This window comes from Coloeus monedula (genome assembly GCF_965178545.1).
Source record: "Coloeus monedula genome assembly, chromosome: 1".
NCBI classification, from domain to species: Eukaryota; Metazoa; Chordata; class Aves; order Passeriformes; family Corvidae; genus Coloeus; species Coloeus monedula.
Window position 1 is genome coordinate 148,284,921 of NC_138781.1, and position 25,784 is coordinate 148,310,704.

Below are 25,784 nucleotides of genomic sequence, written 5' to 3' on the forward strand. Positions count from 1 at the left end.
TATTCTGTAAACCAAGATAGAACCATCCAGGGGAAGGTTCCTAGGGGAGGGGGGGCTCACTTGAGCCTCTCATTGGGGAATCTTTGATAGATATGCTAATTAGTAAAGCCTATAATGTTATACCCAATGTTGGGGGGGGAGACACAGAGAGAGACACACAGGGATAGACTCGGCGGGGTGCATCTCGATGCATATGACCTGGACGTGTACACCTAAGGATCCTTAAAAATAAATACCAAGGTAAAATCCCTTTTCCCCTTCTAATCGTGTATGCCTCTTGATTTTAAGACCAGGAAAAGGCATCAGCCCAGGTGGACAAGGAGGCCAATGGCATCCTGGATTGTATCAGGAACAGTGTGACCAGCAGGACCAGGGCAGTGACTGTCCTTTGGTACTCAGTGGTGCAGTCACAACATCACTGCTGTGTCCAGCTCTGGCCCCTCAATTCAAGAAGGACATTGCGGGGCTGGAGTGTGTCCAGATAAGGGCAACAGAGCTGGTGAAGGGTCCGGAGCACCAGGAGCAGCTGAGGTTGCTGGGGGTGTTTAGCCTGGAGAAAAGGAGATCCCAGGGGGATCTTATAGCTTTCTACAACTCCCTAAAAGGAGGTTTTAGCCAGGTGCGGGTCGGTCTTTTCTCCGTGGCAACCAGAGATAGGATGAGAGGAAATGGCCTCAAGCTGCGCCAGGGGAGGTTTAGGTTGGACATTAGTTTTTCAGAGACAGGTTGATTAGACGTTGGAATGGGCTGCTCAGGGAGGTGCTGGCGTCCCTGGCGGTGCTTAAGGAAAGACTGGACGCAGCCCTCAGTGCCGTGCTGCAGCTGACGCGGCGCTGTCCAGCCCGGCGCGGCCTCCGCGCTTTTCCCGAACCCGATCGATCCTGGAACTCCCAGGGCGGGGCCGCGCGCCCGCGCGGGGCAGGGGTGGGGCTGCGCATGCGCCTCCCTCGGCGTGGCCCCGCCCCCGGGCCGGCGGGTGGCGCTGCCGCGGGCGCGCGCAGGATCATGGAGGCGGCGGCGCGGGAGAGCCGGGCGAGCCGGGCGGCGGGCGCGGGGCGGTAGCGGCTCCCGGCCGCCCTCCCTCCCTTCCTTCATCCCTCCCTCTCTCCCTCCCTCCCTCCCTTCCTTCGCTCCCGCCCCCTCCGCTCCTCCAGCGGCGGGAGAGGCGGCCCGCCTGCCCCTCCCGCGCAGGGCATGGCGGCCCCGGGCCCTCCGCGGCTGCCCCGGCTGCGGCTGGGCCCGCGGCTGCGGGCCGGGCTGGAGGTCGCGCTGCGGGTGCCGAGCCTGTTCCTCATCGACGCCATTTTCAACTCGGCCCCGCTGCCGGGCGGCTCCGTGAGCGCCGCGCTGCTGGGCGCGCTGCTGCGGCTGCTGGGTGAGACACCTTCCCTTCCTCCCCCTCCCGAGAGACACGGACCGTGCCCCGCCGGCCCCGCTCACAGCCGCGGGCACGGCGCGGCCGCCGCCGCCCCCCGCCCCTCACCCGCCGCCTGGCTGTTGCTACTGTCGCGGCCCGTCTCTCCCCTTCCCCCGTCCCTGATTTCCGTCCCCACTGGTTCTTCTCTGCCACCCCCGAGCCCCTGCTCGACTGCCCGGGCTGGATCGTCATCTCGCTCCCTCGTGCCCCTCTCCGGGCCCGATTCACCCCCCCGATCCATCCCCGGCTCCTTCCGCCTCTTCCCGTCCCCGTAACGGTGCAAGGACCCGGAGAGGGCTCGGGGCTGTGACCCCCCCCTCCTACTCTGGGGGCTTCCAAGGCGGAAAACGTAACTTAGCGGGTATAGGGGGTTTATGTGTTTTTTTTAAAAACACTTTGTATAGTGTGATGTCTTCCTGAAATACGTTGTTAAAGCCTTATTTTTGCAACAGCAGTTCAGAAATGCAGGGAATTTGGTTCCCAGGGGAAAGGGAAGCCTTCTGAACCTTGCCAGTGGTTATTTTCAAGCTTTATTTTGTTTCCCGGCATGAAGGATGAAAGTGACAGGTATAACTAGGCGATACTGTTTTCAGTATCGTTCTCTTGGGTTCTTACATAGCCTCGGCTTAGTGGGAGTCCCGTTTCTGAACTGCTGTACAGGTGATATTGTGCTGTGTTTCACATTTTGGAGCTGGCGATCCTGAGGCAGGAAGGAAAACACAAAACACATCAAGTTGTTGTTTTGTTTGGGTTTTTTTGCAGGCCTAAGACAGATGGATTTTAAGTTCTATTTGATGTTTATAGTAGAAGAAAAACAGGAAGGAAATAGGCAGTACAGCTTTTGAGGCAGGAAGCAGAGGAGAGCAGGTTAAAGGAAATGTGCATAGTGAGAAGTGTGGTGTGACTGCATCAAACAAGTCGAGGAGCAGAGGGGAAAAAGTAAAAAATAATCTATAGTAAGACAACAGGTCAGAGTAGAACAAAGGGAAGAGGTAACAAAACGCAGTGTTTTATTTTGGTTTTTTACATTTATTATATTTTTATGTTTTATTATTGCTTTGGTAAAGAGTGCTAGGAGAAGTCGCTGCTCACATGAGAAGCAAAGCTGAGGAGGCCCTAAGTTGTCTCCTTTGCCTGCCGTGCCACAGGTATCGGCAGCTCCGGGATGGGGGAGCAGGGGTTCTTCCTCCCTGCTTCCCATTTTCTTGACCTTTTGTTCAACACTTACGGAATTGCTAAGAGTAATTAATCCCACTGATAATTCCTTTTTTAAAAAATGACATTGCAGTGCCTCACCAACTTCATTTTAGGAGTTCTTCATCATATGATCCAGGTGCTGTAGGAAGAGCCTTAAATTTAATCCCACCTGTGTAAATGAGTGGTGGATGTGTTATTCAATGATGTCCCTTAAGTGTGTGATACTGGGATTAACAGATTAAGCCACTTTTGAGGTTTGCATTTATATGAACACTTTTCTAAGAAGTGGGTAATTTTTGCCTTCTGCAAAAAAGCTTTGGGAATGTTTTATGCCAAGAAACTTATCCTGAACATTTAGAAAAGGGGTCGGTGGTTCTTGGCTTTCCAAAACTGAAGAAAAGATAAAAATGTAGCCACTTGAAGATGATCTTAAACACCTTCCATGTGGTTCAGATAACAGTGCTTTTGCATCTATTTTTTTTCTCATCTGAATTTAAGGATTGCAGGGTTGGGTTTTTGCTGCTGTTAGGAAAGTGATAGTTATTTTGGATCATTCTGTGTTTAAATAGTGGGAAAATGTCCTTTGACTTACCATTTGCAGACTTTGAGGTACTGTTCCAAACTTTTCCCATAGCACGGTATTGTTTAGCACAGGAGAAATGGACAACCTGTCCACCAGATACGAAGATTGGAGCTCTGGAGAGATTGATGACTTTTGGGGGTGATGTTAAACAATTCTGAAATATTCTGGAAGTACAGCTCTTCAGGAATGTTAATACAGATCTGTGTGGGTGTTACAAAGTTTTACAGCAGGATTCCTTGGTCTGGTTCTTCCATCACTTTCTACAGAAGTAAATAGAGTTATACAGAGCACAGAACCAACTTCCACAGCTGGAGCATGTTTTCCCTTTCATCTTTTTTATTAACCTTGCTTTGTCCCCAGTGCAATGTTTACTTTTCGTATCTTTGCATTGGGTTTAAGTATCTCAATTCCAGCAGAACCACCACCCCCAGGAGTGACTGTCACCTCAGACAGCAGTCCCTCCTCATTGAGGACACTGAGTTTTGAGAAGGGTACTATAAATACTTGAGTCTGCAGAAAGATGTGGAAGTAAATAGAATTACTGGAGCTAGGGAGCAATAGTTTGGCAGTTCCACATGAATGAAATGCTGATGTGTAAAAGTGATTGTTCCCTGCAAGGGATTGAAAGTCAAATCCTTAGTAGTGGGTTACTATACTGACAAAACTCAGGATTTAAAGGAAAAAAAATGAGAGGGAGACATTCATTTTAACACAGTAAATTATTTTAAAAGTAAGCGCAGCATGGTTTGGTTCAGTGCTGTGTTTGGAGGCTGTACTGGGACAGTTGGCAATGGGGTGGTACAGGTGGAAACAGTAAAGATGAGTGGAAAGACAAACCTTACCAAACGAGGAACTGCAGCATTTCCTAGCAGAGAAAATGGAAAAAGACTTACTGTTTTGGAGGGAAAGGGGGGATGGGCAGGGGGCAAGGGCAAAGTCTTCTGTTGAGGTGGACTAAGTGACATAAATGGAGATGGGGGAAAGGAGTGCTCACTGCCCCTTCTGAGATTTGTTACCTCTTACAGTCTTTTGAGACTCCTTCAGTGAGTCTTGACTTTTCCCCACAAGTGTTAACAGAGGTATGATGTACTTTTTGTTAGTCCCTCTTCAGAGGAACCAGTAGGACAAGCTCTATTGACTCACTGTTGTACTGTTTTTAGAGATGTGTCTTGCATGTGAAACGTCAGTGTTTTAAGATGACCTGCAGTATCTAAATACAGGCCTGTTACTGCCACTGCAAGACACAAAAATAGGTTTTGTTAAGGCGTGTTTCAGAGCAGCCTGCTTAGTGCAAAATGCATCTCCTTTGGCTCAAATGATCAGAATTACATAAATAACGTCCTTGTACAGGCATGTGAGCCTTTTCTGTGGCTTCTGAGAAAAGACAAAGGCTACAAACTCGTCAGCAGTACTGGCTCTCCTAAAGATGTTTGTGGTGGTTAAGATGACAAGGCAACTGTCAAGCTTATTTTTTAAGAAGTGCTGCATGTAACAAATACTCAGCTTTTCCTAGAAGAACTGAGCTACAATGCAAGGGGATTTCTGAAAACTGACAGAGGCTTTTCCTCAGTCCATTTCACAAGGTTACCAGATTAATGATTAATCAGGGAGAATGTGTTTGTATCAGCCAGTGCTGCTGGCAAGGAATATTGTTGAGGTGTATTAATAACTTTATTTGTAGCCTGCCTTTTGTAGTTGATTCATGTTGATCCTCTCTCTTCTTCTCAGTTCTCCAGGCTTTGGAGGGGTTTTTTTGTATATTTGTGTGTGTTTAGTTGCTGTTGTTGTTTTTCTTTATACAAGCAGTGGTCACACTATTGGTAGAATCAAATGCTGTTTCAAAGAATTTATTCTCGTGATCAAGAGACTATGGCTTAAATATTTTTTAAACACTTGATTATGGTGGATTTAGAACAACCTAAACTACAATCGTCAGAAAAGACCAATGCTGTCCTCCAGCAGAAAGAGGATTACTGGTGATTGCACTGGTTTTAGTACAGAGACTGAAAGCAACTTAGAATCAAATATAAGTTGTACAGATTGAAATGTCTCCAATCTGGTTTGGATAAGAAAGCAGTTGAATAGAGTGGAAGCTGATTGAGAAGGCCAAAATAAAGGCAGTGTGTTTCCTGAAAAAGAAACTGTTTAAGGAAATGGATCTAGTGCTAAGTGCCATTTAATTTAACACCTCTTAGGGTACAGCCCTTACCTATGTAGGACACAGTGATGGGATTCATAAATTACACTACAGAAGTTTACTGCAGGGACATACAATCCCAAACTCCCAGTACTGCAGTTGCTCTGATAGGATTTCTCATAGGAAGGTGCAAACTTCCCAGTCACGGTCAAGATGTGGTCATGGTCAGTATGAGGGAGAGGTTAGCAAACAGGAATTTCAAGGCCTAAATCTGACTTCTAACAAGACAGACAAGTTTGCACTGGCATTGGCAAAGAGGCAGTTGATGCAGTTTTGGATTCTGTGCACAAAAGTTGTATGCTGTGGAAGGTCTTCCCCCATGTGACGTTTGTTGCCACTGTGACCAGAAATAAAAGCAAACTGAAGGGAAATAGAAGGAATGCCTTCCCCACAGCAAACTACAGCAATTTTTCACTATTTTCCCATTAAAGAGTGTAACTAAAGTGTTTTGGTTACTGATCTTTAGTACTCCATCTTGGAGAGCTGTAGTTGAGTGCCTTGTTCAAGTGAATTAGGGGACTTACAAAATTTTACTCATTTATTTTTTATTAGCTTTGCTTATAAAGGTGATGCTGTATCTGTTGGGGGTTTATTTTTAGAACTTGTCTACCCTTGGATTTCAGGACTAAGGCCGAAAGGCTGGGAGTTGTCCCTGTTCTAGTCTGAAACTGCAACAAACTTCATAGTAATTGTGACTTAGGGCTTGCACTGGCTTTGCATCACAGCTGTAGTGCACAGCTGTTAAATGCAGAGATTAACTCGTCCTTTTGCCTGTTCTCTGAAAAGGGCACCATTGGTAATGCAAAGTTACAAGTGACTAATGGGGAAGTGATACATTAAATAAATATAGCTCCAAAGCTAATAGGTTAAAATCTGTTGTTGAACTTCTGTTGAGAACTAAATGATTTCAATCTGGTTTTAGGTGTCTTTGTATCCAGTGTTGTTCTGGTCTTACAACAGCGAGCACTTTTCAAGTTCTACATGATCGCCTCGGCATTTCTGCTGGCTGCAACTTCAGTGTTGGTGAATTACTATGCTGCTTTGCACATAAACTTCTACAGTGCCTACTACACAGCTGCATTTGGAATTCAGATCTTCCCACATAAAGGACCTTCGCTATGGATGGCACTTTCCATCCTTCAGCTTACCTTTGGAATCGGATATGTTACATTGCTAAACATGCAGTCCATATACTCTCAACTCATCATCCTGGATATACTGATTCCTGTAATTGGCTTGGTTGTTGAATTACCTTTAAATGTCCGGCAAGTACTTGTTTTTATTTCAGGCCTAGTTCTGACACTAAATACCACAGCCATTTTAGTTACGAAAATTAAGTGGTTCTATTATTCGGTACGATACGTTTATCTGCTGGTGAGGCACATGTATCGTATTTACGGATTACAGCTATTGATGGAAGATACATGGAAAAGGATCCGGTTTCCAGCTGTACTGCGTGTCTTCTGGCTAACAAGACTTACAGCACAAGCTGTGGTATTAACATATGTTGTAAAGATGGCTGAAAATAACACGGAAGAAAAATTCTTCTTGATATCGTGGGATAACTGTTGGGAACTGATTTGCAGCCTGATCATAAGTGGGTGTGACTCTACTTTAACTGTGTTGGGCATGAGTGCTGTCATTTCTTCAATAGCGCATTATCTGGGACTTGGTATCCTGGCCTTCATTGGATCAACTGATGAGGATGACAAAAGGCTTGGGTTTGTAGCACCCGTCTTGTTTTTCATTTTGGCTCTGCAGACTGGTTTAAGTGGACTGAAACCAGAGGAACGATTAGTTCGCCTGAGTCGAAACATGTGCCTTTTGTTGACTGCAGTCCTGCATTTTATCCATGGAATGACAGACCCTGTGCTGATGTCTCTCAGTGCCTCCCATGTGTCATCGTTCCGCAGACACTTTCCTGTACTGTTTGTCTCCGCTTGCCTTTTCATTCTTCCGGTTCTGCTCAGTTACATCCTCTGGCACCACTATGCACTAAATACTTGGCTTTTTGCAGTCACAGCATTCTGTGTAGAGCTTTGCCTAAAAGTAATAGTTTCTATCACTGTTTATATATTGTTTATGATTGATGGCTACTATAATGTGCTATGGGAAAAACTTGATGATTATGTCTATTATGTTCGCTCAACTGGCAATATTATTGAATTTATATTTGGAGTAATCATGTTTGGAAATGGAGCTTACACAATGGTTTTTGAATCGGGAAGCAAGATTCGTGCTTGCATGATGTGTCTGCACGCATACTTCAACATCTACCTGCAAGCCAAGAATGGCTGGAAGACTTTTATAAACCGCCGAACTGCTGTGAAGAAAATCAACTCGCTTCCAGAGGTAAAAGGAGCTCGGTTACATGAAATCGATGATGTCTGTGCAATTTGCTACCACGAGTTCACCACCTCTGCGCGCATTACTCCATGCAACCATTATTTTCACGCACTTTGTCTTCGGAAGTGGCTGTACATTCAGGACACATGCCCGATGTGCCATCAGAAAGTGTACATTGAGGACAAAGAAAATGCCAATATCTCTAACAACAACGGGTTTGTAGCACCAAATGAAAATCCTGTACGGGTTGCAGAAGAAGCTGCTGATGCTGAAAATGAATTAAATGAAGATAATGACAGTTCTGATAGTGATGAGGAAGATGGCGACTGTGTGGCACAGCACTTGAATGAGACTCTTAATGTTGACTCTAACTCTCTTGGTGATTAAGATGTCCTTTACTAAGCCGTGAGGTATTTGTTTAAGATTGACTTCAACAGAATAAAAGTATCACTTTGTAGTTATTGTACTTAAGCACAACAGCAGTATCTCAGTGTTGAGTCTGTGAATGGTGGTTGTTTACTGTGGTGTGTGCTACTGTAAATATACCTCTAATTTTTGCTGGTCTCTTTCATGACCACCTTAAAATTATGTACATTATTGTACATGGAATAAAATGTTTTCACATTTTTAAGATGGTTGGAAAAACACTCTTTAATTGATGTAGTGATAATGTTGTGCCAAAGACTGTAATACCAGTAATCCCCAGTCAATGTCTTCTGGATGCAAATGAAAAATACTGGTGAAAACAAACTCTTCAGCCGGTCAACTCGGAAACGAACGCCTGAGCCAAAGCAGCTTTACTTACAAATTCAGTATTAGCAGAGCTTTATCGCAAAAAAAGAGTGAGTTGCGTTTTTAAAAAATAAATAAAAATTTAGGTTGGTAGGCTTAATGCTACAGCATTTGCGTATGTGGAACAAAAGGCGACACTGCTCAGCTTTCTGGTGAAGCAGCAAGGTGCATGCCATGGATGTGTCCCACCCTCCTGAACTGCCAGCAGTAGCTTGAAGTGCTTTACATGTGAATGCAGCAGCCTGGTGCTCATCCTGTGCCTCCATTGCTCACTGGAGTTACAGGTGTGGGCTGGCCTTGAAGTCGATCCTGAATCTTGATGAAAGGGGAACAGGGCTGAGAAACTGCACAAATGCAGACCACCTTTTCAAAAGCAGCTTTAATCTTGTACCATAAAAAACCCAAAACCCACTACATACTGGCTTCCATTGATTAGAACTTGCAGGTATGATGATTTTAAAGTTTTTGCAATATATTTACTGAAGTTATGCTGAATAAATGTAAGAAAAACAACTTTACATATTTGGAAAGAAGACTTTAATGGTGTTGTTATATAGAGTATTGGCCAACTCAAGTGGGTCATCTTCTCTTACTGCCGCCATTATTTCCAGAATTTGACTAAAAAAGAAAGATTTATATTAGAAGACTGAAACCCAGTACTTCAGAATGTACTTCAGATTGCTGCATGTGTATGTACAAGTCACTAAGATTAGCCTGGAATAAAAACCTATGCTAAGAGCAATAGGGCAGGGTGCTCAAATATGCAAGTAGCTTCACTTTTAATTTACTAACTGCCATTTTCTTTACACTGAACACTGGTTTGCTCACTGGTACAGATTCATCTTTGGTCTTTCGACTCTTGTTTGGAGGTAATTAAACAGCTTTCTGATTTGAAGGAAGTGTCATTTTGTGGGTGTCTTTATCAATGATCTTCATTTTTCAAACTAAAACTCATTAGCCTTTCAAGGCTAAAGCTGCACTATGAGTAGACTGGTCTATGGGAAGCTTAAATTCCAGATACAGCTTTATCTGAGCACAGTGCTGTCAAAGTAACTTGCTCCTACTTCCCAGTTCTTTAGCTTAATTGTGATTAATGTGGTTGGATATTTGCAGTAAATATTAAATGAGCAAGTTCAAAAGGCCCAGGGTCTTGATACAAGCCAGGAAAAGGAGGCAAAAGAAATGGGATAGACATGATTAAAATCAAGCCACAACCTTTTCTCTGCACTTGCTTTCTTGATTTTGTATCAGTCATTCTTAAAAAAAAAAAAAAAGTAATATTCTGTACACTTCCTGAGATGTGTCATACTTTGATTTTTCCAGTAGTAGCATAAAACTTCACCATGAAGAGTAAGAAGCTTAAGCTTGGTGGTAGGGTTTGGTGGGTTTTGGATCTTGCCTTTAAACTGAGGCAATAGCTAAACTTCTTTTTGAGAAAGAGTAGGAAATTAGTAATTACTGTATAATTACTTAATTACTGTATTGCAAATATTTTCATAGATGCAGAATTAGCCAAACACCTTCTTGATTTAAGAGGATATTCCAGATGAGATGGGGTGAGATCAGGCCTACAGAGAAAGAAGTAACAAATACCAAAGAATTTCACCCTTGAAGACTTAGGGCTTACTTCTCTCTCCTCACTTGGATGCAGTAGAAGGCTCTATGTTACTGTAACACTGTGTATGTGAAACTGAAGGAGAAAAAAGAAGCCTCTGGTGGCTGAATTTTTAAAAAATAGCTTCAAAGGGGAGTAGTTCCTAAATTATATATATATGAAGCAGAAAAATCACCATCAAAACTGAAAGGTGTCCAGTACCACCAAAAACAAACAAATGGAGACCTCCTCCTGCCAATTGAGCTGTATTAAACAGTATATATACCCTAAACATTAAAACCACTTTGTGGAGTAACATTCCCTCACACCAGATTTTGCTACTTGAGAAGTCACAAAATACCAATTCTCAATTACCATTCTTCATTTTTCTTAAACCTTAAGAGGTTCTCAAATTACAACTGGTTATAATGAACATTATTGGGATGATAATTTTGAAATAAGGTAGAGCCAAAAAAAATTTTGTTTTATAAAAGAAGGCAAAAGCCAAAGCGCAGCATTTGTGTAATGACCTAGAACAGACTGTGCATTTTGAGTTTGGGGGGTTTCTGAAACATTTCTGTAAACTACAATTAAACCAGCAGACAAAGATGTGGGGGTGTTGTTAACATACAGGCTGGTTGAAATAGTAACAGTAGAGGCCCTTCACTTGTGATCAGAAAACTTTTCAGTTGATCTCTTCCCTACTCCAAAATTACAGAAAGTCTTAAAATACTGAAGGAACCCTTCTGTGCTAATGTGTCCACTTCACATTTAAAATGAAAAAAAAAAAAAAAAAAAGAACTTCAAAGAGTATTACAATTGACCCAATTGCATAAGATATATCCGAACACTAGGAGATGTCACCATCTAAGCTCTAAGCTGCAACTGTACTTTTAGCATCATCAGTGGTTTTCTAAGTTCCTTCATGTCTCAAAAAGCAGCAGAATTCCCTTTAGTTCTCAAATAAATTCTTGTTTAGACACCTTGCTGCATACCTGGATCTTTAGTACTATCTTGAGCAGTGTTTCTAAATCTAGACAGGGCATTCTGAAAACCCAGCATTTCATCTATTAGTGGTATTTAATGCAAATAACTAAACATTTTCACTAAAACAATTACACATTTTCCTGCTTTTTACACTTCTGTGAGGGACTGTGTGTAAAAGAGGCAGAAAACAGTGTCTGTGCTTACCAATTCTGTCCATAAGCCCCTGGAGTTTTCTTTCACTACTCTGTATCTTGGCTGCTGTCATTCATCTAAATTTCATAGGATCAGATTCTTTGAAGCACAACAGCAGAAGGAAGACATGTCCCTGACAAAATGCATTTTGTGGCAGTTCATGTCACAGGCCTGTGACAGGAGCAATGTCACAGGCACTGCTGGTGTCTCGGCACTGTCCCAGCTGTGGGGCTGTCCCCTGATCCCCAGGGCTGGATCAGTTTTAAAAACTACCTGAACAACAACTGAATGAAATGAATATTCAAGTCAGGTTACTTTACAGGGTTTAACCTCTTCTACAATGTATCAAGTGAAAAAATAAAAACAGTACTTGTTTCACTTTCAGGGAGCACTGTACATCCAGAATTGCTGATGTAGGAAAATTAGGACTTCTAATTTTTTCCACAGCCTATAAAGCAAAACCTTGCACACGTTTCAGTACAATTAGAATTAATTTCTATTTTATACATTACTAGTGAACTGGGAGTTTTCTATTTTTTTTCATGTGAGATTTGAAGTATTTAAGAGTACAGTGGTACACTTACATTATATGGCAGGGTTCATTTCTGTCCTTCAAGCAGTGCCCTTTTTCCCATTTCTTTTTTGTAGGAAATGTAGTTTTAATATATTTTGATCCAGCATGAGTATTTTTCACTCCACACCAAGGTGCATCTAGTTTAATTAAAAAAAATAGAATTAGGAGTGCAATTATTTGAGAATAGCATGAGATAGTTTAATCAACTACTTCTACAGACGAAAGTTCCTGCAGTCTCTTTCTAGCAGTGACCTCCAACTCAAAAGGAAATTTAAGAGGTCTGGGCAATTTAATATCTTGGATTTTTATACCATTTTCTTCAGGATTTTACACTTGAAAAAATCAGCAATAACACACAACACTAATTTCTTCTGACATGATAAAGACAGCCAGATCTACTGCATGCATTCCACAGAAACTTCCTGTATAACAGGTCTGTAGTTCATGTGCAAGTAAATTTAAGGATTTAGCAGTTTGTGATTTCCTTTCTCAGATTCAGAAATTAAAGTAAATACTGTATTTGTGACTGTCAGTTATTGATAACTGAACATGAAAAAAGAAAACATCCCTAGTCAGTCCATTAAAATGACTGCTCAGTGGGCTAAGGGAATTCAAGCATTCTTCCACCTATTCCATTTAAAGAGCAGTTGTTTCCAAATGCCATTACTGCTGCCAGCAGCTAACTCATAGCCATGGCCCGGTGCTTGGCACATCTCCAGTAAGCTACATTTTAAAAGATACTCAAGCAGGATTCTGGTACATTTAAAAATCTGGGTTGTCAATTTGTCCTTTTCATCTTCCCCTGCAATGTCAGGAACTGACACAGCAGCTTATTTCTTCCAGCAGAAAGCTGGAAAGGAATATTTCTGTACACTGCTTTCTCAAGTGGAGAAAACAGCCAGTCCTTTTCCTGGTCTGAATTCTTTAGGTCTTGATTCTGCTTTATGACTGTCACACCAGCAGATCTCATTGCTCATTGTCACAAACTGACCAAGATATAAAATCTTACCAGTCTCTATCATTAATCGTTCACTGGGAATTGACTTCAGTGTCTCCAAGTTGGCTTCTGTTTTCAGTGAACTAGAAAATTTAGAGTTTGTTTAGTTAAAAAACCAACATAAAAAGTGTATAAAAGTAATTACTGTGCCTGTTGAAGTGTTTTGTAGCAAAGGCAGCTTCCTAAATAATGTTAATGAATAAAATTTGCTTCCTTTTTTAACAATACTGCCTGCAAATTAAAATTTTGCAGAAAACAGCAAATTCAGAGTTACTGGGAGAAGCCATCTCACCCCAGTAAGCTGCAGAACCCCTCTCTGGCTGCCCTTGCTTGCCTGGTAACAGGCTCTGTGCCTTACAAAGTGGTGCTGGCTGGCATTTGGCCAGGTGACTGCTGAGAATTCAGACTGCATAACCAGGAGATGAGGTACTCAGGTTACATTTGCATTACTCCAGCATTTGACAGGCAGCTTAAAATGAGGCTGTTTTTTAAACACTCCTCAAAAGGAATCTTTCCACGCTCAACAGCCTTATTTATTTACAAACAAGGATTGACTTGTGGGTAGTAGAGTGGACCTAGATTAGCTCACTGAGCTGTATGGCAAGAACTTTGATGGCTAACAGACAGAGAGCAATTCTAAATCTGTCAGATGATTAAGGGTCTAGCAAGCTTTGAAAACTTGACCTCATTGTTTAAAAGAAAGCAATGAGTTCACTACAGCTGCCATTTTAAAGCAGTTACATTTCTTGTAAAGAACTTACCAGCCATTTATTCCAATATAAAGATCCAAATCTATTAGTGCTGCTGCTTGTTCCTTTGTGCCATCAAAAGAATGTACCTAGAACACAAATAAAAATATAAATGTATTTTTATTAAAACTCCAATCATTCAAAAGTATGTATTATCTTTTATTAGCATCACATACCTTTGACAGTATGCATTACACATCATTACAAACATCAGGACGGGACATGGTTCAGTTGATTCTGAATTTGAGCAAAGTTCAGGCTGAAGTCACCTGAATGCTGCACTACAACTGGTTACCACACTCTAACAGTGATAAATACGTGTAGAAAAGGCCTATCCAGTGATACTCTTCTGGCCCTGGAACTCCCTCTAAGTGATAGCTGGGAGATCATACTCAGGAAGTAATCCTGTGCACACTGAATTTTTGTATTCTTTCCTCAGTATTCCCTACAGGGCACTGTCAGGGACACCATAGGAGTAGCATTCTCTCCACAGATGTTAGGCCAATGGAACTAGCAAGACAGACTGCTTGGTCATTCCAGGGACTGGAGAGGAAGTGGAGGGTCGCAAGTTACAAACAGTGTAATGCAGCTGGGAACTGTATCTTCTCAGCCTGAGTGGAGTAAAGAGACTGCTCTGCTTCCCTGTGCTGGGACAGGCACAGGCAGTTGCAGAGGATACCTGCTTGTTTCTCCCCTGGTTTCTGGCTGTGCAGGAAAAAAGAAAGGGAGGAAGGAAGAAGAGCCTTCACAGCATTACATAAGAGCGGAACATGCAAAGCACTGAGCGTGGGGAAGGGTTTTGTGGTAACAAAGGACAAACCTGGGGACTGCAATATTCTTGTAGGAGGTGTGGTCTCATGTTAGAATAATCTGAGTATTTATCACTTTTGAAAAATCCAGTCATAATCAAAACCTGAAAAAGCAATGCTGGACTTCTCCAACCATTTCACCCAAAGCTTTTCCTGTTAGGCTTTTGAATTTAAAATGTGATCTGAGTATCTAAAGACATAAAGTAATCAAAAATTCCATCTGGATCTAATTTGAAAACAACGTTTTAACATCAGAAGCAAATGTCTGAGGTTATGGCTTCCCTTGGGAACATGCATCTAAATTATTTGCGGTCTGAATGCACTGCAGTTACAGACACTGACGAATTGGGAAAAGGCCAATGGCAATGATGAGGTGCTTTAACTGTCCTTCTGGCAGGCCAAGAGAAACTCTTCACATCAGCTGCAGAGCTTTTTCTCAGCCTATCTTCTTACCTTACAAAAATTCTGTCAAATAAGCAATGAAAATAAAAATAATAAAAGGGACTGGAAAACGCACTAATTAATAACAGCTTAAATCATATAACAGGAAGCCTACCCAGATTCCATGACAAACAAGAAATTGCATATTAAGCAACAATATTCACACACATGCATGGAAAAATGAATGCTACACTGAAGTCCACACTTACCACCCCTCCTACAACTCTATCTCGGTTTCTTCTCATTATGTCTATGAAATGAAATAAATAAAAATGTAAGACAGCTTTATAACAGACAAATATGAAAGATTATCATATTCAGAATTTGCTCTGGATATGAAATTCTCAAACAAAACCCACCTAAAAATTCAGTGTGTGAATTTCTACAGTGGAGAAACATGGGCAGCTGCATCTGTTCTGACAAGTCAAACTGTTTTTCAAAATACCTGTAAAATAAAATTCACCTTTAGAGAAACTCAGTGTAAGAACAAATAAAGACAGTAAAAGATTTTTTTTTCCCCAAGCTTCTGTCCTCCAGAGCTAAAGAGAGAATTAATGGATTTGCCATGAAAAAGTTCTTATTTGTGCAAGGATTTAAAAGAACCTCTTTCCCATGTGTATTGCCATAGCCGTGATCTATGCTTGAAGACAAGTAAGTGGCCAAGAGCATCAGTACTGCAGAATGTATATATGTATATGCTGAGCATGTGCTCCTATGTAGTGTGGGTGCTGGAGTTCATTTGTATTTATTTATTTATTTTTAATGGAAGAGGAACTGACTGTTCTTTCCACAAAGTTCTGAAATGTCAGGGATGGAGAGTGTGGATGACACAGAGGCCACTATTTCAAGAAGCACTCATAAACAGTGAGGGTGAGCAGGGGAGCGTTGTACAGGCTTCTACAGCCTCCAATGGCCAAACTGCATCAGAGCTGCTGACCTGTGAATAACAATCCAAGGAGGTCAGCCTTGCCTCTCTTGGGATGGAACAAATATCAGATTAGACATCATACTTCTGCCCCATTCCGCCCATTGTCTTCACCTGTTTTTCCTCCCCTCCTCCGTGTTCCTTCATCCTTTCCTTTTCACTCATTTTTATCCCTCTCCTACTTTGTACTCCTAGAGTTGCCCTCGATGGGGCGGTAACAGCGAGGCTGCACCCTGTGAAGAGACACTGGAATGTGGATGGAGGGAAGGTAAGGAGGTAGCCAGGTTCCCCAATGCAATTGAATGCAAAGGAAACTACTTAGCACTGAACTAACCTGCGCTTGTCATTAGCAGCGAGCTCTGCAAATTCCACATCTCTGCTGCCCCACTCCACCCAGGCAGGGAAATCATGCTCAGGGAACACAGCAGAGGAACCTAAGCATGGCGGAAGGCCAGCAGTGCATGGATGACTCAGTGTCCACCCACAGTGTGAAAGGTGACGTTATTTGGGCGAAACAGGAGAACAACACTGCCCATCCCAACAGGCTGGGGCTCTATGCACATACTGGATTTCTTGAGGTGTTGCTGTTAAAAAACAGTCCAGGGCACTGTGAAATTCCCATCAGTTATCATGCCCATTTCAAAGGCAAACTCCAGTGATCACATGCTGTTGTGTATCAGTCATATATCAATCAGGGGAAAGTGGCAGCAAACCATCAGTTTGATTTACATTTTCCTAAAAAAATCAACCAAACAAAAACCCCAAAACAAATATGCAACTGATCATTTAATTTCATGTAATTTTCACTACTTTCTGTATATTACAGGTTGATATTTCTCAGATCAAAGTTACCTTCCCTGTTAATCAGTGCAAATCTTTGCTATAAAACAGGTTAAACAAATCAGCTGTAACATTGAAAACTGACATGAAAATTCATGAGAATGCATTAGACCTACTTTGAATCTTCTTTGTCTAGATATTGTGCTTAGTTTAGCTTGTTTGACTCAATATAAATTAATTGCAACTCATGATTGCTCTTGTGGTTAAATAGCCACAATTGCTTGATTTTTGGTCTGGGTTTTTTTTTTAAGAGAATACTTGTTTCATATGGGAAAGAGGTTTTAGAGACAGAACTGCAAATAAGCTCCCTAAGTAACCTACTGGCCAAGCTCAATCTAATTTGAGAAGGGTAGTGCCTTGAAAGTACAAAGTTTACTGCCTCTACAAATGGAAATGTAACTCAAGCTTCTTCCATTTCTAGCAACAATGAAGCCAAACATGTTGCTCCTTGGCCTGTCAAAGAGAAAGGGGAGCTGGATGGGGAAGTTATTGAAGAGAAAAAAAAAATTAAAAAAAATTTTAAAAATCCAAACCCTGGAAAAGCATGAAGAAACTAGACATACAGTGATTGGAATGGTAACAAAATAACTCAGTAGGAAACTAACCCTAATGAGTTCCAGTGCTTAAGGAACAACCTGTTCCTTTGAGCAAGCAGACTGTCATTCAATATATGCCAATTTTGTGTTACTTCACCATTTCCCTCATAGTCTGAAAATACTTCTGCATGGTTGTTTGCAGGCTTAGTTTTGACCATCATGTTCAAATGCTACAGGATCAAGACACTAAAGGAGCTAAAGCAAACTAGCCTTGCTCAGGTGGATCTCCAGATAAACTCTTCTGAATTAATTTGAGTAATGGTGCATGTGATATTGTTCACTTCACCCAGTTTGGTTGAGAAAACTCCTGGCTTTGTGTTGCTACACCCCACAAACCCCTCCCAGTAGTACAGCAGATATGAAACTTCTATATGCTTACCAGTGCATTTATAATACAACTCACCATAATATGAAGGCAGTACCTTCATCTTACTACCATTCAAATCACCACTTTCTGTGGGAAAAGTTTTGAGAATGGGGAAAATTTTTGAAATAAAAAGTTCTTAGGAATGCTACAACAAAGGAATTTAATTTTTATTAGATTCTCATCTTTATTAACTTTTTTTTTTAACTGAAGAAAAAGGGTCAAAAATAATGTTCATTTTTTACAGGTGAAAATTATCTAAAAGAAAACACAGCATAACTAACCAGAAAAATAATGATTAAATACTGAATGAAACAGAGGTCATGCTCTGATACTGCCTGGGAAACAAACATGCTGCTCTTCTGTGGGGGAACTGTGCAGCTGCTTGCCAGCCTTCCCTGTGACTGCTGCACCTGAACTACAGAGCAGCTGAAAACCAGTGAACTGTCTCCATGTATTTCACACTCTGCCTTCCTTTGTTTAGTTCACTGATCAGGCCTGTCATCTCTTTCCTCACAACTCAATTTCAGTGCACCCAATTAGAAGCCACTACAGTTCTTCAGCTGCAGTCCATTGGACAGTGAAATAAGATATGTATTTTTTTCTCTCTATAACACCAAGGCAGTTAAGGATCTTAAAATCTGACACTCCATCAGTGTTTTAGTTTGCCACAGAAAAGAAACAGCTTCTGCTCCAAGGTGTGCTTTGCTGAACTTCATGTACACTGAATTCTACTGGGAAAAAAAGTCCTGTCCCCTTTGCTGAGTATTTAACTGCAGGTCTGTAGCATTATGAAGAAACTCACTCCTCCTACTGCTAACATGTAGCAATTAGAAAAAACACATCCAACCACTGCCCCCCAGTGACTAATTTACTCAAAACAGTAACATGCAAGCATAAGTCATAGATCACCCATCTTATTTGAATTTATCACCTGTATCTTTCAGTCAGTTCCCTCTGCAGAGGTAAGTTCTCAATGCAAGAATGCAGGCTGATTTTAGGGGCTGTAGTAGCTTCTTTCCATTCTTAGCATCTATGCTGCACGTTACTTCTCCACCTGCTGAGATTACCTTTACCATCAGCTCTCCATCATCTGCTCCCAGCTAACACCTTCCTTACTAAAAGCTCTTTTTTCCCCACTGCTGATAGTTCTGTTCCCTTCCCCATGACTTCCACTCAACAACCCAATTCTTTCACATACTACATTTATGTTATTTTCCCCATGAGCCTCTTAGAGCACTTAACTAAGCTCTAACTCAAGAATGAACATCTGTCACACGAGAAATTGACAATTTCTGATCAATTTTACAGAAAAAGACATGCTGACATAACACATGTTGACATAAGTCAACACCAGGCAGGTAGCAAAATATAGCACATTGCACTACTTGAATGTAGGCATGTTTCCTTAAATTCCCATTTCTGCCAAAAAAACCCTGGGCCCAATCCTGCAAATTTTAGGGCTGGACCTGACAGTATGTTATATGGCAGAACACAAATAGATAGGAAACACTCCTGTAAATTGCTACAAGTCAATTCACAGTCATCAAAAGTTTCTTACTTGAGTTGGATGTCCTTTGGGCAAAATTCTAACCTATCGAAATCTACAAATAGAAAGAACAAAAAACCCATTTAGTATTTTAGGAGTTTTTCAGTACATGTCTAGAAAAAATAAATATTGAAGTACTAAGAGAACACTTACCTAAGCCACATTCTCCAACTGCTATTACCTTTGTCCTATTTTTTTCAATCAGATTTTTTAATTCAGATAAATACTGTTCAGGGCTACTCTGCTCAAATTCTCCACAGCGAGTAGGATGACAACCAACTGTACTGAAAAACATGTCTAAAGCAAGAGAGTATTAGGAGGTTTTAAGAAAAACAAAAAGAAAATTTATTCAAGGTATAGACAGTATCTGCCTCTGGAGGATTATTTTTAGTTGGTCATAATTTTAAAAGAAAACTACCTTTGAACATCTTTATCTTAGTGATAATTTCATTAGACAGACATTTTCTGCCTTAAAAATATCAGACAGTATCTCCAGTGGGGGCTTGCGCATGTGTCTCTATTTAGTACACATTATTTGGTGTCCTCCAAAACTGCAACTCAGAGCTGAACTGTTCTGGTGGAGCAGCCCTCAATAAATCATACAACTGCTGAGGCTAAAAGAGACCACTTGAGATCATTTAGAAATACATCTTATTCAAAGTGCATCAGGTTACCCCAGCTGTAAGATCTGCAGAGAGCATTTCCCCATGTGCCCCTGTGTAAGCTGTCAGAGAATTTCACAGGTCTAATCTGCCTGATTTCCCAAGTATCTAATCTAAATTACCTTGCCAAAACTTAACATTTCTGCTAAGTGTAAAAGCACTGGGGAAGGAAAAAAACAGATAAAGCCCTGAGCAACTTGCCCTAATGTTCAAGCCAGTCCTCCTTCAATGGGAAGTGGGGAGGTGGACTGGGTCAAACCAAATTACCTCCCTGGGTTCATTCAAACCAAAATTATTTTATATTTCTGTTAGCAAATAGTATAATGTGTTTTAGTTCAAATACATATTTAAATAATTAGTAGATTGAAATTTGCCTAAAGATAAAAGAAGAGCCATTTTTCTTTCACAGAAAGAAAGGCAAAGCCAGGAGAAGGATCAAAAGAAAGATACCTCTCTTGATTAAGCTAGTCATGACAGATTGGTGAGTAAAAAACAAACAAAAAGCCAGAAAACCCCATATATTTCTCAACATATAAGCATTTTACCTTATTTCTAGAACAGAAACTTGTATCAATATCTTTATTCCAGAAATTTCTTATAATTTTAATTTTTATTTAGAAATAGAACACCCAGGAAAAGAGTGATTCCTTCCAACATCAGGGATCTAAAGAGCAACACACAGAAACTCATACACAATGCATTCATCCCACTCTGAAATGTAATTTCTCATTTTAATCTGGGATTCTGTAAACACCTCTGGGGCAGGTCGTTTTGAACTCAATTCTGAGAGCAGAGAATGTTACATTTTTGACTGACAATGTAAATTTAAAGTGAAAATACCATTTGTCTGTGCCAGCTGCAATGCATCTTTACTATCTTCTAGACTCCCACCTGTAATCAAAAACTTGAAACAAGAAAAGTACTGTCAGTTGGATGTTCTTTGAACATCAAACAGGATGTTTAAGAAAACAGATATGAGGAAGAATCTCAACAGAAAACATCAGAATACAATTACTAATATATATAAAACAAGATTTCATAAATCAGCAATAAACCTTGATGGTCCTCAGGAGCTAGTAAATACACTAGGCAGCAAAACATGATTTTTTTTCCCTTCATCAAGTATCTTTTATGCTAAGCATTTAAGTCACTACAGGAATAAAATACTTCTATTTGCAGCAATATTCACTTCATTGGACAGTGACTAAAGACACTGTATTAACACTCAAGAAATGATACTTGGAAACATTCTCCTTGTCTTAGAGCTGGGGAAAGTAAAGAATCCCAAAGATCCAAAACAAGATAAGAATAAGTAGTTAAACCAAAAAATGAGTCTGTATCAGAGCTGGGATTATAAATTCGAGAATTTCCATCTCTGATCTTTTATTTTACCTTAAACTCAAAGTCACCACACCAGAATTGTTGCCTACAGTGTACTTTTTTGAACTACCACTTGCAGAATATTTCACCCTAGGTTGTAACATCCATGACTACAGTGCTTTTGGACAACTCTTCTCTCTACAGGTGCTATCCACCAGGCTCTGTCAGCACCAGCTCAGACATTCCTGCAGTGAGCTCATGACAGACAGGCACATCCCAATGATACCATTAAGAAATGTTAAGCTGAAAATGGCTCAGTGTATACACAACACAGGACAAAACTTCACAAAAAATTACCATAAAGCAGCAGCTATACAGAAAAATAAAAGTATTTTCTAATAAGCAGATTAAGCTTCTATGCAAGTAGGAACAATCCGTGATGGAATAGGTTTCTGACACTGTACAGGCCAGTAGAAAGACTGAGAACAGCTAAGGACAGGAACTCCTGATTAACATGTCTCAATCCACTGTGCATCTTGAAAAAGTTATGCAGCTAATCTATTTTTGGTGATAAGATAAAAAAATGCTACTTATTTTCAAAGGCTGGTATAAAGATTAAATAGCACTTCTATAGCACATATAAATGTGACCTCAATCCTGTATTTGCTGCAGTAGGTAACTTCTCCATCACTAGTTTTCTTTTTTTGTTTCCCAGTGCATTTCACACTCTTTTCAGATGAGAGTTTTTCAACAAACTCCGAAGATGCCTGTTCCTCTAGCTGCTAGAGGAATGTTTATTTCTTTATTTCTAATCTGGTAGCCTTATGAGTGCAGTAGAACAGTTTGTACCAGTATGCATTGTATTCTATGTTAATTCATATTTTTGTCAAAAATGTATTAGTTTAAAGAGAGAGAGGCAGGTTAAACTACTGTATCTAAAGGAATGTGATGCACTGCTGAAAACATCAATTTCAAGTTCAGTTACAAATTCTCTCATAATGATGCTGTTTTAATACATGTAAGCCAGTATTTACCAGCAAACATTCAGATGTCTCAACTCTTAAGTTTGTGGGCACCCCCAGCTCTTCTGTAGTTACAAATTCCTTTACATATAGAAATATCTGAAGAACCTCAGTCAGGAGAGTTTGATCTTCAGCAGTAATTGTTGATTACTAATCACAGAATCATTAAAGTTGGAAAAGACCTCCAATATCACTGAGTCCCACCTCTGACAGATCACTATCACCTTGTCAACTAAACCATAGTACTGAATGCCACATCCAGTCATTTCTTGAACACTCCCATGGAACGATGACCACCACTTCCCTGAGCAGCCTGTTGCAATGCCTGACCACCCCTTCCATGAAGAAACTCTTCCTTGATGTCCAACCTGAACCTCCACTGGCAGAGCCTGAGGCCATTTCCTCTTGTCCTGTCACTGGTTGCCTGGGAAAAGAGACCAACCCCCACCTGGCTACAGTCTCCTTTCAGGAGTTGTAGAGAGTGATAAGGTCTCCTCTAAGCCTCCTTTTCTTCAGGTTAAAAACCCCCCAGCCCCCTCAGCTGCTCCTCATAGGATTTATTCTCTAAGAGCCTCACAAGATACAAGAAGAAAGGAATGGTTGCCTATAATACAACATCGAAAATTATGTACCACTTCACTGCAGCAGGTCAGAGAATCTCTTTCTGTCAAAACTGTACAAAATAACTTCTATATCCACATCACCTACAATATCACTGAACTTCAATAATCATCTGTCCAAAAGGAAAGACAATGCTCTGCAAAGAATACTTTTATTTTGTGCTATTGAAGGAAGTTACTGCATTCTCCATTGCAAGTCCCAGAAACATTGTTTTCGAAGGAGAGCACTAAAAACCCCAAATATTAGAAAGCAGCTTAAAATTTTAAAGCAATTTCATTGTAAGAAATTACCTTTTTAATGCCAACTTTGACTGCTCTCTCTATTACATCCAGAAAGTCATCTGCAAAAGTTCGTAAGAATGTCATAAATTGAACTTGAGATTTTACAGCATAATTTAACTACTTTTCAATTTTCATGCAGTCAAAATTCTTATCATTAAATCTTTAAACCATACTTAATTAATTTTTATAAGACAGTAACAAAATACAATAACTGAAGATCCAATTTAAATCCAAGAAGTCAATGGAAGTTTTTGCACATACTTTAGGAGGCTCTCTATTTTTACATCCGTATCTAAAGGCCATAAGAGTAAAAAAAAGCCCCACATTATAATTAGTAACTATGATTCAGCAATGCAATACTTTTGACAGACTACTGTTCATAACTCTCATATCAGTTTTTCAATGTAGATCAGCAATTGTCCATTTTGCTCTAGATGCAGAGTTACCTGCATGACAACAGCAATTAAGACAATGCATTTGGTTAGGGTATCCAACTTATTTAGTCAGGTTTTCTTCTTTAAGCCTAAATACATAAGGAGGATGTCTCGGTTTTTGACACAAAACTTCAGGAGGAAACACTCTGGAGTGAGTGTCTCCTCCAAAGGGAAAAGGGCCTCCCATTTTCCTCTGTCAATGAGACAAATGGGTCACAAGAAGTGAAAGTGGGAAAAAGAAACCAAACTGTTTATTAACACACTAACAAAACAGGGTAGAACAGGATTAGAAAAACCCCTCAAAATACAACAAATTCCTGGAAAGGGAACAGACACGCAGGCTCGGACAAGCCGGGGCCACCCCGCGGGCCTGCCGGGGCCACTGGCCCTGCAGGCTCTGCAGACCGGCGAGGAGGGAAGGGAGGCAGTGAGGCAAGGGGAGGGATGGGGAAAAAGAACAAGAAAAAAACCAACAGAACCTTTTCCCAGCTAGCTGGAACACACAGGAAACCCAGAAAAACAGCACAGTGCTCCCAGCGCTCCCTCCCGAGCCCCGGCGAGCTCCCCAAGCCCCCGAGCCGCTGGGCTGAGCCGTTGAACCGCCCCGCACTCGGGTCCTGCGGCTCCGGCCCCGCCCCCGGGTCCATCCTGAAGGCACAGCGTCCTTGGGCATTGAGCGGATGGTTAAGGAATGAAGGGACTTCATAACATCACCCCAGGACAGAGGAGAAGAAAGACACTCTAACATCATGTTCTGACATGCATGAGGGTTCTAATTTAGACAAAGGGATAGTGTCTTCCAGCAGATACAAAGAAACATTTACCTTGATGTTTCTGTGTTCCCCTGTAGATTCCTCTGAACATAGGATCTGTCAGGTTAATACCAATATCTATGGAAAACCAAAGAAAAAAATTAGAAGTTATAGTTGTTTTACATTTTATTCTGAGCATTAGTTAACTAGAGAAGACAAGAGAAACCCTAAATTAATAGCCACTGGACCAGCACATTGGTAAATCATAAAATGCTTAAGCATAAGTTTATTTGCATAACTTGAGAATTTACTCCTTACTAGAAGTGACAGAAAATTTAAACTTTTGCCTCTGTGCAACTTCAGACTTTCTGTGAGTGTATTATGCACACCCTCATAGCTGCCAAAGCAAATACATATACACTTTTTATTGCAAGCAAATCCGCTTTTCACATGAAAACACAAATTTATGCAAACAACCATAAAGGAAGGGAAAATGCGGCATCTTCCACACAGCCTTTACACGGGTGGGAGCAGCAGCAGCAGAATGCCTCCCAAGAGCTGCCTGTTCTCCCTCCTGCTGCCATCCCTGGGCTATCCCACCCGCCCGGCAGCACTGACAGGACGCTGACAGGACACCTGCAATGCAGGTACCGGCTGGAGCTGCCCAGCCCAGCCCTCCTCACTCGGCTCCCACGGCTTTCCCTGCGCTGCAGCCTTGCAGCCAAGGCCTGAAGCACCGGCTGCAGGAACAGCAGCGCTGCAGCTGCCAGACCCCGCGCTTCCAGCGGGGATTCTAGCGGGAAGGGAAATTTTCCAAGGAAATATTAAGCTGCTCTACCACACACAGGGTTTCCATGTGAACCGACCTTTTAAAGTTATTTACACGCTTTCCGTTGAATTTCCTAAAAATACTAACATTTTCATCCAAGCCAGGTCCATACAATCAGAAACGATCACGACTAATGCGCCAATGCAGGACAGGGAACGAGGGGCGGCCGAACCCCCTGAGCTGGGGGGTAACTGAGGAACAGCAGCCCCAGTGCCAGACACAGCACAAACATTCCCAAACGCTTCCTGGGGGCTCCGAGGCCGCCAAACCTCGGCCCGGGACACCGAGACGCACCGCAGGAGCCGACAAGCCCTGGCAGAGGGGCTGGGGCGGGACGTGACAAGCCCTAGCAGAGGAGCTGGGACGAGCCCAAGAGACTGTAACAAGCCTAAGAACCTGTGACAAGCCTGAGGAACTGGGAGAAGCCCTGGATGAGGGACTGCAGCAGGAAGCGATAAACACTGGATGAAGAGCTAGGACAAGCCCTACTACAGCACAGCCCGAGCCTCCGTCTGCTGCGCGCGGACCCTCAAGGAGCGGGGTGGCGGCGGTCGCCTCGGCCCGGCACCGGGCGAGGAGCAGGGAGCCTGGGTCGGGGACACGGGGACAGAAACCCCCCGCCCGCCCCGCCACCTCCTCACCGATGAACTTGGCGCGGCTCATGGCGGCTCCCGGCGCGCTCCGGCGGCAGCACGGGCGGGGCCGCGCCGCCCT

The 25,784-nt window shown here is 41.8% G+C and overlaps 2 protein-coding genes across 7 annotated transcripts; one reads left to right on the forward strand and one right to left on the reverse strand.

Annotated features, from left to right (window-relative positions):
- The first annotated feature begins 981 nt into the window (after positions 1 to 981).
- Positions 982 to 8,371, forward strand: RNF139 (ring finger protein 139). The gene is made up of 2 exons (XM_082288872.1): positions 982 to 1,375; positions 6,317 to 8,371. Exons 1-2 carry the CDS (start codon positions 1,195 to 1,197, stop codon positions 8,125 to 8,127), a joined length of 1,992 nt encoding a protein of 663 aa, XP_082144998.1. The 5' UTR covers positions 982 to 1,194; the 3' UTR covers positions 8,128 to 8,371.
- Positions 8,372 to 8,519: 148 nt separating this feature from the next.
- Positions 8,520 to 25,782, reverse strand: TATDN1 (TatD DNase domain containing 1). 6 transcript variants are annotated; one of them, XM_082288886.1, is made up of 12 exons: positions 25,712 to 25,777; positions 24,314 to 24,379; positions 23,065 to 23,114; positions 20,652 to 20,715; positions 19,303 to 19,446; positions 19,162 to 19,204; positions 15,235 to 15,320; positions 15,085 to 15,125; positions 13,638 to 13,714; positions 12,889 to 12,959; positions 11,890 to 12,016; positions 8,520 to 9,150 (listed from the first exon to the last, which is right to left on the reverse strand). In XM_082288886.1, the coding sequence occupies exons 1-12, from the start codon at positions 25,731 to 25,733 to the stop codon at positions 9,048 to 9,050; spliced, it is 894 nt and encodes a 297-aa protein (XP_082145012.1). In that variant the 5' UTR covers positions 25,734 to 25,777; the 3' UTR covers positions 8,520 to 9,047. The 6 variants fall into 6 exon arrangements, with proteins under 6 accessions (XP_082145012.1, XP_082145014.1, XP_082145015.1 ...); XM_082288888.1 differs by lacking the exons at positions 19,162 to 19,204; positions 19,303 to 19,446; positions 20,652 to 20,715 and having other exon boundaries at positions 25,712 to 25,732; XM_082288889.1 differs by lacking the exons at positions 19,162 to 19,204; positions 19,303 to 19,446; positions 20,652 to 20,715; positions 23,065 to 23,114 and having other exon boundaries at positions 25,712 to 25,782.
- Positions 25,783 to 25,784: the final 2 nt, after the last annotated feature.

What these genes read in the sequence shown, in the direction of transcription:
- RNF139 (XM_082288872.1), top strand. Translation starts at nt 1,195, where the DNA reads ATGGCGGCCCCGGGCCCTCCGCGGCTGCCCCGGCTGCGGCTGGGCCCG. An exon ending in CGCGCTGCTGCGGCTGCTGG is followed by an intron (nt 1,376 to 6,316) that starts GTGAGACACCTT and finishes ATCTGGTTTTAG; the next exon opens with GTGTCTTTGTATCCAGTGTT.
- TATDN1 (XM_082288886.1), bottom strand. Translation starts at nt 25,733, where the DNA reads ATGAGCCGCGCCAAGTTCATCG. An exon ending in GCAGCTGGCACAGACAAATG is followed by an intron (nt 19,447 to 20,651) that starts GTATTTTCACTT and finishes CTCTTGCTTTAG; the next exon opens with ACATGTTTTTCAGTACAGTT. An exon ending in AATGAACCCTGCCATATAAT is followed by an intron (nt 9,151 to 11,889) that starts GTAAGTGTACCA and finishes TTTCTTTTTTAG; the next exon opens with TCAAATTCTGGAAATAATGG.